General features: G+C 39.8%; 1 protein-coding gene across 1 annotated transcript in view; it reads left to right on the forward strand.

Annotated features, from left to right (window-relative positions):
- The window catches only part of LOC122795693 (threonine--tRNA ligase 1, cytoplasmic-like), an 846,051-nt gene that overhangs the window by 380,581 nt on the left and 451,101 nt on the right, over positions 1 to 14,369 (forward strand). The window contains exon 8 of the mRNA XM_044063990.1: positions 10,911 to 11,057. Coding sequence (XP_043919925.1) covers positions 10,911 to 11,057 — 147 coding nt within the window. The remainder of the gene's footprint in view (positions 1 to 10,910; positions 11,058 to 14,369) is intronic.

The raw sequence follows: 14,369 nt of genomic DNA on the forward strand, positions 1-14,369 counted from the left end.
TTCCTCATTTCTTGATACACTGGAAAATATTAGAGTACAACTTAACACCCTAATAATGGGTGATTTCAACTACCTCACCATTAACTGGAAAAACCACTCGTGTATCAAATCTTTTGCTCAACATTTTCTGGAATTCATAAATTCCAACACCTTGGATCAATTTATCCACACCCCCACCAGGGGCAGCAATATCCTAGACCTGGTCATTACCAACATGGGCAACCGGTGTTCCACACCAGAGGTCAATTCCTCGGTCAGATCCAACCACAAGCTAATCACCCTAGACATCCACATACCCCCCCCCCCCCCGTTAGGGAAGCCACCATAAAAAATTTCTCCAAAGCCAACTTTACGCTTAAGACAGAAGTGGCACACTTCACGACACCCATGCAGATGGACAATAGAAGTACGACTGTTGAATCCTACACAAATGCAGTTTATAAGCACTTAAACGAGTGCATGGATGGTGCAATCCCTAAGAGAACCAAGATGCTATCCTCCAAAAAAAAAGAAGACAAATCTGGTAGTCTGCTGCCATAAACAAACTCTACAACAGAAGAAAGAAACTGTTGCGAAAAAGAGTAAAATCCCATGATTGGAGGAACTCCCTGGTCAGCCTCAGTCAAAAGCTGAGATCCCTCATAAAATCCTCCAAAGCTAGTTACGAAAACAAAACCACCACTGATTCTAAAGACAGCCACAAAGCATTCTATAGCTATGTCAAGAATCTCAATGGCAACACTCAGATCTGCTCTGAGTTACAGCACAATGGCACTAAATATACAGAATCAACTAATATTGCCAACATCCCGGCAGATAGGTTCAGTGCTAACTTTACCCCCCTCAACCTCTAAATGGCCCATCTCTATACCGGAAGAATGCAAAGGTCCTATAACCATGGCTGCACAGGTAAAAAGCACACTTTCCAAAGCCAAGAACACAGCATCCATGGGACCTGGCAACATCATAGGCTGCATTCCACATGAGCTACAGAATGAACTGGCACCCCACCTATGTACCATGTTCAGTCATAGTCTCACCTCAGGCTTTGTGCCCACTGAATGGCGCACAATGACTGTTATCCCACTCCAAAAAGGGGGGGGCCACCAATGGACCCTGGGAACTACCGCCCTCATTAGCCTGATGAGCATGGTCTGCAAGGCTATGAAACGTATCATCATGGAACTTATAAACAATGACATTGGTAATCTCCAAACTCTGGACCCCACATAGTTTGGGTTTGTAAAAGGCAGATCATGTCTCCTAAACCTGATAGACATCTTTGAAGCGGTCACCAAAGTCATAGATAAGGGTAAGGTGGTTCATACAGCCTGTCTAGATCTCGCCAAGGCTTTTGACACAATCCCCCACTCTGGAATTATAGATAGGGATTAAATCCCTATGTCACAAGATGGGTTGCCAACTGGCTCACTGACAGAACCCACACTGTGAAAGTAGCAGACTCCAAATCCGACTTCAGAGCAGTGACAAGTGGAGTACCGCAAGGTTCAGTCCTGGGTCCTCTCCTGTTTGATATCTACTTCTCAGAAGTACAGGCTAACACAGAAGGTCTTTGGCTAATGAAGTTCACAGATCACTGCAAACTAGGAGCCATAATCTAAACTCCTAATGATTTGACAAAAGGGCCTCACTGAGACAGATGCCTGGTGTCAAAGCCATGGCCTCAAGCTCAATGCCAAAAAGTGCATTGTCATCCCTTTTGGTAAAAACTCTGTGCCCATGAATTGCCACATAGGTGGTAGTCTACTTAACACCGAAAGTGTGATAAGAGACTTTGGGACACAGGTGGACAGTAGTCTCTCCTTTGATAATCACGTCAGGAAATTCTTCTACATGGCACGCCTCATCACATAAGGTTTCTCATCCAGGAAAAAAGAGGTCATTGTTCCCCTCTACTCATCACTCATTAGACCCATTATATAGTACAATTCCCCTTTTGGTATGTACCTCACAAGACATCTACAACAACTAGAAAGGCCGCAGAAATATTTCACAAAGAGGATTACTGGCCTCACACAGATTCCCTATGCAGACCATCTCAAAAAACTCCAGCTTTACTCTATTGCATATTGCCTACTCAGAAGCGATCTCTGCCTAACGTCAAAAGCTATGTCAAACCCAGAGCTGTGGGACACACTCCACTTAAAGAAATCCCAATCCCTCCGAGCTACACGCTCTAGGGACCTAAACCTTGTCACTACAATAAACAGAACATGGTGGAGGTATAGATTCCTGTCCCATAGACTTCCCATACTCTGGAACAAACTACCTAACTATATCAAACAAAGCTCCTCATTAGCACTCCTCAAGAAAAATCTTGATTGGATGGGAAATTCACCCCGAGGATCAAGTCTCTGGCTCTGCTTGACAGGAGCACAGGAAAATAATTTTCTTGGATGGCAAACGCCAGGGTGCCTTTTTGGCTAGGCTTATGTAGGCCCTAAGGCCAATAGCCTAGTTACCTACCTGTGAACCTGAACATTTTTCTGAAGGTGCCCTCCTTTCAAATGTTGTCCCTTCAGACTTTGTTCCCTCTGTTGCTTCCACAGGCTTATATGGTGTCTCTGGATCTTAAAAATGCTCATCTCCATATTCCGATCGATCCCCTTTTCAGGAAGTTTTTACATTTCTGTTTTGCTTCCTGGCATTTTCAATTCTTTGCTTTGACCTTTCTACTGCCTCAAGGGTATTCACCAAATGCCTCCCACCTCTGATTGCTTTTTGCAGGATTCAGGGGATCCAAGTATTTCTTTCCTTGAACAACCTCCTGTTTCAAGCATCTTCTCCAGAGATCCTGTTGCAAAATCTTCATTTTGCCATTTCCCTTCTGCAAAGCCTGGGGTTCACAATAAACTTAAAAAAGTCTTTTCTGACTCCTTCTCAGGACCATGTTTTTTCTGGGGTGCAGGATTCGGACAGTGACTATGCTGACATCCCTGCCTCCTCCCAATGCCTTGGCACTCATTCCCTTCTTTCAGACTCTTCTTCCTCTGGCCTCTATTACAGCCAGGAAGTTTCTGAGAGCTCTGATCTTCATGTCATCCACTATCCCTGTGCTCTCTCTGGCCAAAGTCTACATGAGAAAGTTTTGGTTGTTTCTGAAGTCAATTTGGCTTCAACATGCATATTCCCTAGAATTAGTAGTCCCTCTTCTACCTTGTTAAAGAAGGAACCTCACTGGTGGGTCCAGCAGTTGTCGCTAAATCCAGGGCTCCCTTTTCATTCTCCACTTCCCTCTCAGGAGCTTCAGACGTGGGATGGGGAGCTGCTTTTGGCTCCCTAAAGGTGCAGGGAGTGTGGTCACCTCTTCAACAGAATGAGCACATCAGTGTCAGAGATGTGAGCTCTTCTGCTGGTACTTCAAGCTTTTCATCCTCTTTTCTCCTCTGGACCTTTCAAGGTCTTTACAGACAATGCCACAGTGATGTGGTATGTAAATAAATGGAGGGGGGGTGGGCAAGCTCTCATCTTCTTTGCCGGTTGGCACTCCTGGTGTGAGATCTTGCTGTTCACTATCAAGTGACTCTTCAGGCAGTTTACATTCCCTCAGGTCAAAACATTGTGGCAGATATTCTAAACAGGTCCTTAATTCAATCCTAAATTCAGTCCTATAAATGGATGTTTCACAGGGATGTGTTTCTGGGCATTGTCCACCAGTGGGGTACTCCTCCTATAGATCTATTTGCCTCCCCTATGAATAGACAGCTTCCTCTGTTTTGTACCAGAGTCTTCCCAGGTCCTGTGGTGTGGAAGGCAGATGCCCTCTTTTTCTTGGAAGGGGATGTTTCTTTACGCTTTTCCTTTCCCTCATTCCAAACGTCCTGTTCAAAATTCAACAGGATGCTCACAAAATCTTGTTGATGACTGCTTTTTGGCTGAGATAGCATTGGTTCCCTCTTCTGCTGCATTTAGCCAAGGGCAGTCATCACAAGTTACCTCACAGGGTGGACCTAATCGCACAGGAAAAGGATCTCTCATCCACCCCCACATCCACTCTTCAACTGACTCTGTGGGTGATAGGATTTTGATTCCACATGGACACATATTTTCTGAGGATGTCCTTAGGGTCCTGCACAAGGCCAGTAAACCTAATACTAGAAAATCTTATTTATGCAGATGGGTTTGGTGTTTTTCTCAAAGCCTGGTTCTGCATTCTGCAGATAATCCTTTGGTTTCTCTTATCTGTGTGAATTGCTCAATGCTGAGTTGGCTTATTCTTCAGTTAAGGCCCATTTATCAGCTGTCTCTGCTTGTCTGCCTTTATCTCCTCCTTTAGTTTCTAGATATGAGGCTAAACAATTCCTAAAAGGTGTCCTTCATATTAGGCCTCCCAAGAAGCCTGTTCCTCCACCCTATGATCTTAATTTTGTTTTGCAAAAATTGACTCAGGCTGCTTTTGAGCTTACAGCTTCAGCTTCCTTGCAACATTGCTTTTGGAAGACTGTTCTTTTGTTAGCTTTTACTTCTGTCAGATGTGTATCTGAGCTTCAAGCCCTTACGGCTTGTGCTCCAAGGTGTTTCATAAGGTCAGGGTGTCCTTGCGTACTAGTCCTTCCTTTATGCCCAAGATGGTTAGTGAGTTGTCCCTTAATCAGTTTATTCATTTGACAATTTTCCCTTCTTCTCAATCTGCCAATGAGAAGGTGCTGTATAGGTTGGATGTACCTAGACAACTCAGATTTGATTTGGGTAAGACTAAGACTATTAGTAATCTGATCAGCTCATTGTTTCCTTTCATCCCAGGTCCTTGGGATTAGCTGTATCCAAGCAAACTATTTCTTCTTGTATTTCAAAAACTGTTTCTTTTTTTTTATTCATTTCATGGTAAAAGCCTTTCTTATTCTGTTAAGGCTCATTTGACTAGGGTTGTGGCTTTTTCTGGTGCCTTTTTCAAAGGTTTGGATACTAACTCTATTTTTGAGGCAGCTACCTGGACTTCTGTGCATACATTTAACAAGCACTTCAAGTTGGATGGAATCTCTAGAGCTAAAACTGGTTTTCTATGGCCATCCTTCATGGCTTCCTGGAAGGCTGTACTGGTCCTTCCTCCTCCCACATTTCTTCATGATCTTTGGCACTCTCCCTAATATAATAAGTATTGCAACAGTGAAATGGAAGGACATAGTACAGTTGTGTAAAATCTTACCATAATGGTACATGTCCTTCTCTACACTGTATATTCACTCCCGCCCTCCACCTCCTGGTCCATTTTTCTTCTGGTTGCACTGATTGCCTTTTCTTTTACTTGGACTGGCATTCCTACTGGGGCTGTCAATTCTGAGGATGGTAAATCCGACATCCCCTTTATGCTCTTCACAACACAAGGAGTACAGATGTGATGTACGGCATACGTTAAAGCAACCTAAAGGCTTTGGTATACTGGCCAGATATCAGGCTGTCCTTGGTAGGGGATCCTTAATGTAATGAATACTGCAACAGTGAAGAGAAGGGAATCTACTGTTATGGTAAGATTTTGCACAACTGTACTTTTTTAATACTTCTAATGGTGACATCCCCTTTATGCTCTTCACAACACAAGGAGTATAGATGTGATGTACGGCATACGTTAAAGCAACCTAAAGGCTTTGGTATACTGGCCAGATATCAGGCTGTCCTTGGTAGGGGATCCTTAATGTAATGAATACTGCAACAGTGAAGAGAAGGGAATCTACTGTTATGGTAAGATTTTGCACAACTGTACTTTTTTAATACTTCTAATAGTGAAATAGAGTATGGTGATTTGCTTTTAAATATGTCAGTTTGAGACTGAATTTATAAACTTTGAGATACGGAATGAAATGGCTGAAGAAAGTGATGATAACTTAAATGATAGTAGCAGCTTTTGTACGGGTTATGGGAAAATGAATGTTCCCTCCCTACCATAGATTAGTTATTTTGTACCATCAAAGAATTACCCTGTTTTTAGCTTGTTTGAAGACATGGTGTCTAAAAAAAAAAAAGTGGAATATAAGTATGGAGAATATTTACGTTCTCAAAAGACATATAATTTGTCTAAGTATGAGTGGTTAACTTTACAGAAACTTTGTGAGTTGAGGCACAATTATCTATTCAAACAAGCAGATAAGGGTGGCAGTTGGGTAATTATGAGTAAGGCCAGTTATTTTACAGTGGTACATAATCTGTTGGCCAATGAGATGGAGTATGTGAAATTAATGAACAACCCCATTGCATCCTACAATATGTTGTTACTGGAACTTTTGGAAAGAGGGGAAAGGCTTTTTTTATGCTTATGATATAAGAAAACTACACATTGAAAAAGCAGTTGATCTGATTTTTTATGCTATCCTTAAGATATATAAGAACATGCAAAATCCTCCAAGTAGAACAATTGTTTCAGTTGTAGGCTCCTACTTACAGAATGTGGGCATTTTTTGGATTCTCAACTTAAAAATAGCTAAGTGTGGTGCCTCCCCATATTAGCAACTCTCAACAACTATTAGTTAGTTTAGGAGAGCTCACTTGGCAATATGCTTTTTATTGGCCGACAGTGGATGTAAATTCATTATATACAAATATACAACATAAACTGGGACTTGAAGCAGTAGAAAATATGTTGGGGGTGGGACCCAGTACATCCTTTTTGATTTCACTTTTGGAATTTTGCTTGACCCACAATTATTTTTGCTTTGAAGATCAGTTTGTTTTTGTTTTTTTCAGGTAAAGGGTACAGCTAGGTAGGTATCTTTTGCCCCAACTTATGCTATTTTATATATGGGAGATTTTGAAAGGAAGTTTCTGTATCCTACAGAGTTTTTTTTTTTTCTGAACATGTGGTTTTGTTATATAGTAACACAAATTAACAGGGCTAAAAAAACTTTTGAAAGGCAAAAAGATGAATAATCATGATACAGGACGATATAATGGGGGATATTGATAAAAGTATGCTAAGAAGTAAAGATAGGTTAGTTTTTGTTTCATGGTGTTCTCCTTTCTCACAAATTTTGGAGAACATTATTAGAGATTTGTGGCATCTAGTTAATGTTGATGAGATTGTAAGAAATTTTTTTTCCTAAGCATGTTACTTTCCTATGAGATGTATAATAATTTGAAAGAAATTTTAAACTTTGTTCATAAACAATGAACAATGAATAATCTCAGAGTCTAAGGGAACGCTTGCTTGTGGACATTGTAAAGTATGTTCCAAAGTTAAAAATATTATTGGAACTAAAATTAATGGGAAGATAGTTTGTTACTAATGACAGGTTTTCTTGTGAGTCCATTGGGGTGGTGTATATTATTGGATGTAATTGTAGATTTTCTCTTTGGTATGTGGGCCAAACAACGAAACGTTAAAGTTCATTTTGGGGAGCATTTGGGTGACATCAAAAAACAAAATTTATAAAGTCCATCGGCTGAACATTTTATTAAGGAACATGGGAGATCAGATGCTGGCTTCTTTTTTAGTGTGTTGGCACAAACATTTTTTTTCCAGAGGGAGGTGATTTTTGTAAATAAATTATAGAACTTTATCCCCTCAGGGTTTAAATTGGGAAGTTAGTATGTGTTTTTAACTGTATTTAATTATGTTATGTTTAAAGAAATTGGAAAATAGTTTGTATATGTAAATATGTTTGTTTAGTTAAATTAATTGATTGATCTTAAATGTGTTCTTACCTGTATAAAAGTAGTTAATTAAAATTTGATGTCATATCCTGTGAAGGCGATTGGTCAAGGTACCAGATTGGTATTAAACTTGGGTGCTTATTGAGCAGCTTGGATTCTGTTTATTTATTTTTGAGTTTAAGTTGTGTTTTTAGATGTAAACCAAGGTCTTGTGGTCACATGTTCCCAAGCCAGGCACAGGGAAGCTCTGAATAAATGAGCACAGTCTCACAAAAATGTAAGGCTTTTATACCAGCAGCCAGGATGAAAGACTTTTATTATGTACTTAGCTATGCAAATGGTGATAAATTTCCATATTTATTTAAATATCTCAACAAGCAAATAGTATGAACAGAATCATCTGGCTTATGAAAGCTTATAACTTGGAACACATAACTGCTGCTCGACAAAAGCATTTATCCAGTTTGACCAGACATATAATATGTTTTTTATAAACATTGCTAAAGTTAACAATTACACTGTTTATTATTATCCATCTATTAATTTTCTAAGCAGCTTGCCTGGTGAAGAGTTCTGATAGTAACATTCTGAGTAGGGAAGATCAGATTTCCCCTTTCTTGCAGCAGTCTCAAGCCCATTTTGTGGGATTGTCCAGCATTCCCAAGCAAGCTGGGAGATGTAATCTGCCTGGCATTTCCTGAGTCTGCCTTGGGACACCTCTTAGTGGGCCATGCCTTGTAATTTCTTGTGTGAGATGCTCCCTCCCACAGAAGCAGTGGCGTGCCAAACCTGTCAATTTATCACAGTGAATGAGCCCAATAATCTTGAGATGAAGTCTCATTTTCATCTCTTGTATCCATGATGTTCTCCTCTTGGTCACTACCCAAAGCTTGTGGCCATACATGATGATGACAATATAGACTGACTGATAAATTGAAAGCTTTGTTATGTAACTCAGCTGTCACTTCACCACCATATTGTAGTATAGTACATGCAATACAGCCTCCAGTGTACACATTCAGTGGTCTTAAGTCCAGATCCCTTTTATATTACAAAAGCCTCAGGTACTTAAACTTCTCAGTTTGAAGAAGCCATTTCTATCTCACCTTCTTTGAGCAGTCTGCTGTTTTCCAAGAGGAAATCCTGACTTCTGATTCACAGGTGTTTTCATCCATCCAGTTCACATTCTTTAGCCATCCACTCTAGTGCATGCTTCAAGTCAGAGTCACTACAGTCCAGGAAGACCACATCTTCTGCAAACACCAGAGATGCAATCTTCATGTCTCCAAACTAAATACCATCCACACCTTTGGTGTGCCTCTATTTCCTGTCCATGAAAATCATAAACAGGTGGGGGAGACTACATACTTAATTGTCTAACATCCACCTTAAATTAATTAATTTTAATGCAGAGTGTATGATCTCAGGTCTTACTTTGATAATGCATGTACCGGATGGCACACAGCAGTGACTCTGGAATCTAGTACTGTTGTAGTGCATCTTGTAACACATTCCAGGTCAGATAGTTGTATGCCTTCTGCAAGTCCAAACAACACATGTAGACCACAGCATCAAACGTTGCTGATCCCTCTAGTATCCACTCAGAGAAAGAGATGAGCTGCTGCTCTTTCCATCAGAATGGAATGAGCATTACGTCTTCCAAATCAGAGGCTGACCTGTCAATCACCTTTCCATCACACTGTAATAGGCTTTCCCAGGGAGGCTGAGGATCATGATCTTTCTGCAATGGGAATACATCCTTCTATTCCCATTTTTGGAAGTATATTTACCGTGATTTACAAAATCCCATTTAAAAAAGTACCACACTGCAAACATGTGTTTGTGCTAAAATGTTTTGCTGTCTGTATTTCATTAGTAGCAGAGTTGTCTGCAAGGGAGTTTATAATGGCTGTGCTAGGCTAGAGTATGTCACTTTAATAAAACCAGCTGTAATGTAGTCTTTTCTTGACAAGTAGCTCACCAACACATAGTTCTGGCAACTTATTTGTTAGCATGCATTCTCTTGACAAGAAAAAAAATTTAGAGAGTTATACCTCCACGTATTGAAGATTCCTACTAAATCCCTTACTTAATAGCAACACACACACACACACACATACACACACACACACACACACACACACACACACACACACACACACACACACACAAACACATATCCCCTCCAAGCCCCATCCCCACATTCTTTGAGGCCAGTACATGGCGCAGCTCTGTCTTTCTCTCCATGGCCAAGCAGGTCACTGAAGATGTTTGCATTTTCTTAGACATTATCAAAATAGTGGAGGTGAGCAGAGGACCATGTCATTCATTGGCTAATACATGCAAATAAATGCACATAACACACTTCACTCTGTTTTACAGAGATCCGGTAAATCAGGCTATATCTTGTTGTGTTTTACAGAGATCCGGTAAATCAGGCTATATCTTGTTGGTTGAATTATTAAAGTTTACACCAAATGGTATAGCTGTGATTCAGAAAGCCTGGTATCCTTTGACAATGCTTGTCCTTGGCAGAATGGGAACGTTGGCTTAGCCATCATTTTTATTGGGGGAAGACCTGAAGTCAATAGCAGATAAAAGAAGTAGTGAGTAATAGTTAATTGTGTAAATACATTTACAGAGAGTACATGTCAAATGTCCAGATTTTTGCATCATATTTTGGTGTGTTCCTCATAAAATGTGTGGCTTAAATCTCAGGAAACTGAATTCACCAGATAATCACACATTTGAGTTTCATATTTTACATCCTTCAGAAAATCCATGCTAACAAAACCCATTATTCTAGTGACTTTCTAAGTATATACAAAAAATACTTAAAATATGTCCCTATTGTTTTGGCCTACCCCATTATTTTAGACTTTGTCCAGATTTCTTATGCAAAGAGGTTGAGACGTGAGGTACAGAGTATGACTATACTGGTAAACATTTCAAAAAATTCAGTGAGGTTAGTATTAATATGACAGGTCACATGCAATGTATAGGTGTTTATTTGCATTACCGTCAGTAGAGATGCTTTGTAGGTTGATATTTTGAAAGAAGCAGCTTATATTCTTTCAAATTTACTGTATTTTGATTATTTGCAGTTGTTGTCCATCCTAAGATATTATGATGGTTCAGGAAAGGACTTTTTTTTAACATTTCGGTAGACAGTAAAAGTTATTTTGTTGTTCATGGTAATAATGTTTTGCATTTTCTGGTTTATGGCCTTTGGTTGATTTTGTATTCTTTTAGCCATTGCTGTTGTAATAAACCCCACTAATAAGGTTTGTTTTCATAAATGGCAGAACTCCTCCACATACTGGGAAGGGAAGGCTGACATGGAAACCTTGCAGCGAGTTTATGGTATCTCTTTTCCGGATACCAAAATGATGAAGGAGTGGGAGAAATTCCAGGAAGAGGCAAAGAACAGAGATCACCGGAAAATTGGCCGGGTAATTAGTTATGAATTTGTATTTTCTTTCTTCTCCTACATCTTGTATGGTTGAGTATGTTTATAAAATTCTGCTTTGCTTTGTGATTAAAAGTCAAATGTTGTACAACTCTGCAGGGTAAGTTTTATAGTTTTCTGAAGTTGCAGACAAACAAGGAAAATGTTATGCAATGTGTAGGAGGTTGTCATGCCACTGAACAGATCATGTTTGTGAGATACAAAAATGGTTACATTAATGCAGATACGCTGCTGTACGTGCAAATGAAAGGCTAAAATAAATTAAATGCAAAGACTTTTATCTATTTAATTGGCAACATAAATGACTAAAATTAATTAAATGCAAGCATTTTTATCTGTTTAATTGGCAACATGATGACCTAAGAGGCCTTCTTTGATGATAAAGTGATGTTTTTTATGCTAACTTATGTTTCTAAGGTTATATAAATTAACTTTAAATTATGTCCTGTTTAGTATTTTTATTACTATGTAAATCAGATTAAATATATCCATTATATTAATTGTCTTCACTTTTTTCTTATCCATCCTAATATTAATCTGTAAGGAAGACTCACAGATCATGCAGTCATTTGCCTGTTGTATATAATAGGAACACAGCTGTCAGGTGGATGGTGGCGTATACTTTTATTTGGAATACCATGTTGTAGATGTGTTACAGGAAAACCAAAATGAAACCTAACTACCCTATATTAGAAAGGTACAACAAAACATAAATACAGGTTTCATGGCTAATCACAACTTTTGTTATGTAAGATTATGAGTAGACTCTGATTTCTAGCATCTACAAAGCAGTTAATTTAATTGTTGCACAAAATGGCATGCTAAAATCTCATGTTTGCCAATTAGTAGTTTTTGCATACTACAAAATAAAGATGAGCGTGTTGCACTCTGTGAATAATAAATGTTTGGCCCTTCTACTCACTGATTTTTTAGTCAGTTGCCATATTTTCAAAGACTTTTATTTTAATTCGTTATGGGTATGTCAGTACCGCAGTGGTGCAGCGGTAGCATTGTTGCCTCACAGCAAGAGATACTCCCGTTCGATTCTCGGCTGGAGTGCGGGGAGTGCCTTCTGTGTGGAGTCTGCATGTCCTCCCCGCGGTTGGGTGGACGTTCGAAAGACATGCGTAAATGGGCGTGCCTTCGTTAAAGGTTAAACATCGAGCTGTCACCTCGGCGTTCGTGAAAAATCTACTGCCAATCATTAGCAGACCGGAGTTCTGCTGTGGCAACCCCTAACCGGGGAAAAGCCGAAAGACAAACAACAGCAGCAACGTTATGGGTATAAAATTAATTCCTACTCAGTTGATAGCAAGACTGTAGTGAATTGCACCTCCAGGACTGAAGTATGACTTCTGGAACTTAAGCAGTCCAGAGTATTTTATTTATTTATAGCACTTTTGTAAGTAGCATTTATAGATGAATTTCAAGATAGCAAACCATTCTAGTGGTAAATAAAAAATTATTTAGTGATGAGCTCATGCAGGTGTTGCTATGTGCTGACTTGATATAAAGTACATCATGATGCAAAATGGAACCTAGTTTCAGCATGTATGTGTACATATGTGTGACAGCCCTGGCATTGGCAGAAGTGCTTTAAGGGCAGCATACTTTATTTTCAGAATCATGCCTGAGTGTATGTCTGCATAAGATCGTACTGATGTGGCCGTACATCTGGCCAGTATACCAAAGTCTTCAAGCAATACCATAAACCGACATTGGCTATAAATGTGATGTCTGCACATACCAAAGTCAGGACTGACTGCCGCAGAAGATAAGGCCGAATGAATAAAAAGCATTCCAGCTAAATAAGACTATAGGAAGGAGCCTATAGAGTAAACAAAAAAGGCTCTACCTGGGACTATGAGAAAATTTTACATATAGTAATATAACCAACACCAAGAAAGCACCTCTACCAAACTATATAACCATAAAACCCCACAAATAAGGGATAGAGGGGAGGAGGGTGGGTTTTGAATACTGCAACATGAAAGATCAGGACATCTAAGGTTATGGTAAGATTTTACACAACTATTCTATGTCTTTCTTTTCTCTTGTTGCACTATTCATTACAGTAGGGAGAGTACCAAAGCTATTAGGTATTCCTTTGGGTGGTTGGTGGAGGAGAAGAGTCCAGGAGACTCTGCAGAATAGATCTGGCAACCCAACTCTGGATCTAAATATTAAATCCAGCTTGTAATGCTTGGTAAAGGTGTGAACAGAAGACCAGGTAGCTGCCTCTAGAATGGTGACATGGTCCAGGCCTTTGAAAAAGGCTGCAGAAGAAGCTGCAGCCCTAGTGCAATGAGACTTTACTTTCAAGGCTAAACGCTTGCCATGGAAATGAAGTCATGGCAAAAGGAGATGGCCTTTGAGATCCATGAAGCAAAGGTTTGTTTAGAGACTGCTCTGCCTAGGGTTCTAGGGAGAAAGGAGACAAATAGCTGGTCTGATTCTCTAATGGACTTGGTTTTATCTAGGTAGAGAATCTAAGCTGTCTGTGCACATCCAAGGAATGAGGTTTCCTTTCTGAGGAATTATGAGACTGTGGAAAGAAAATAGGCAGGTAAATAGATTGGTTCAGGGAAAGCTCATTCACTACTTTAGGTATGAATGAAGGATTAGTCCTCAGAGTCTGTCTTTATGGAAAATGAGGTAAGGCGGAGTGGCCATGAGGACTTGGATTTCGGAGACCCTCCTGGCAGAAGTCAAAGCTACTAGCAGAATCATTTTCCAACTGCAAAACTTAAGAGAAGCTGAAAAGGCTGGCTCAAAGAGGACATAGTCATTTTATTCCAGTACAGAATTAAGGTCCCAAGGTGGTGGAAATGGTTTCCTAGGAAGTCTGAGGTGCAGAACCCCTCTAAGGAACAGTTTAACCTCTAGCCTGGATGCTAAATGGTCAAGCTTGGTAGACAAGCAGAAATAGCAGACAAATGTACCTTTATGGTAGAGTATGATAATCCAGAGTGCAGGAGCTCACACAAATAAGCAAGGACCATAGGCACTGGGACTGCCAAAGGATCCTGTATTTTCTTAGAACACCACCTGGAAAAACATTTCCACTTTGCAATGTAATTTTTTCTTGTGCTAGGTTTTCCTGGCCTCCTGAGTATGTCCTCTTGAGTATTGGTGGTGAAAAGGGATCAAAAGTTTATCAACCACAGGATCAAGTTCAGGTTGTAAAGCTGTGGGTGTATCAGAGATCCCCTGTCTTGTCTGAGTAGATTGAACCTTTAAGCAAAGCGACAAGATAAGTATCCAAAAACACCACCGGTCTGGTAGATAGGCTCAA

The sequence above is a fragment of the Protopterus annectens genome, chromosome 2.part2, assembly GCF_019279795.1.
Source record: "Protopterus annectens isolate FY-2018-M chromosome 2.part2, PAN1.0, whole genome shotgun sequence".
NCBI lineage: Eukaryota > Metazoa > Chordata > Ceratodontiformes > Protopteridae > Protopterus > Protopterus annectens.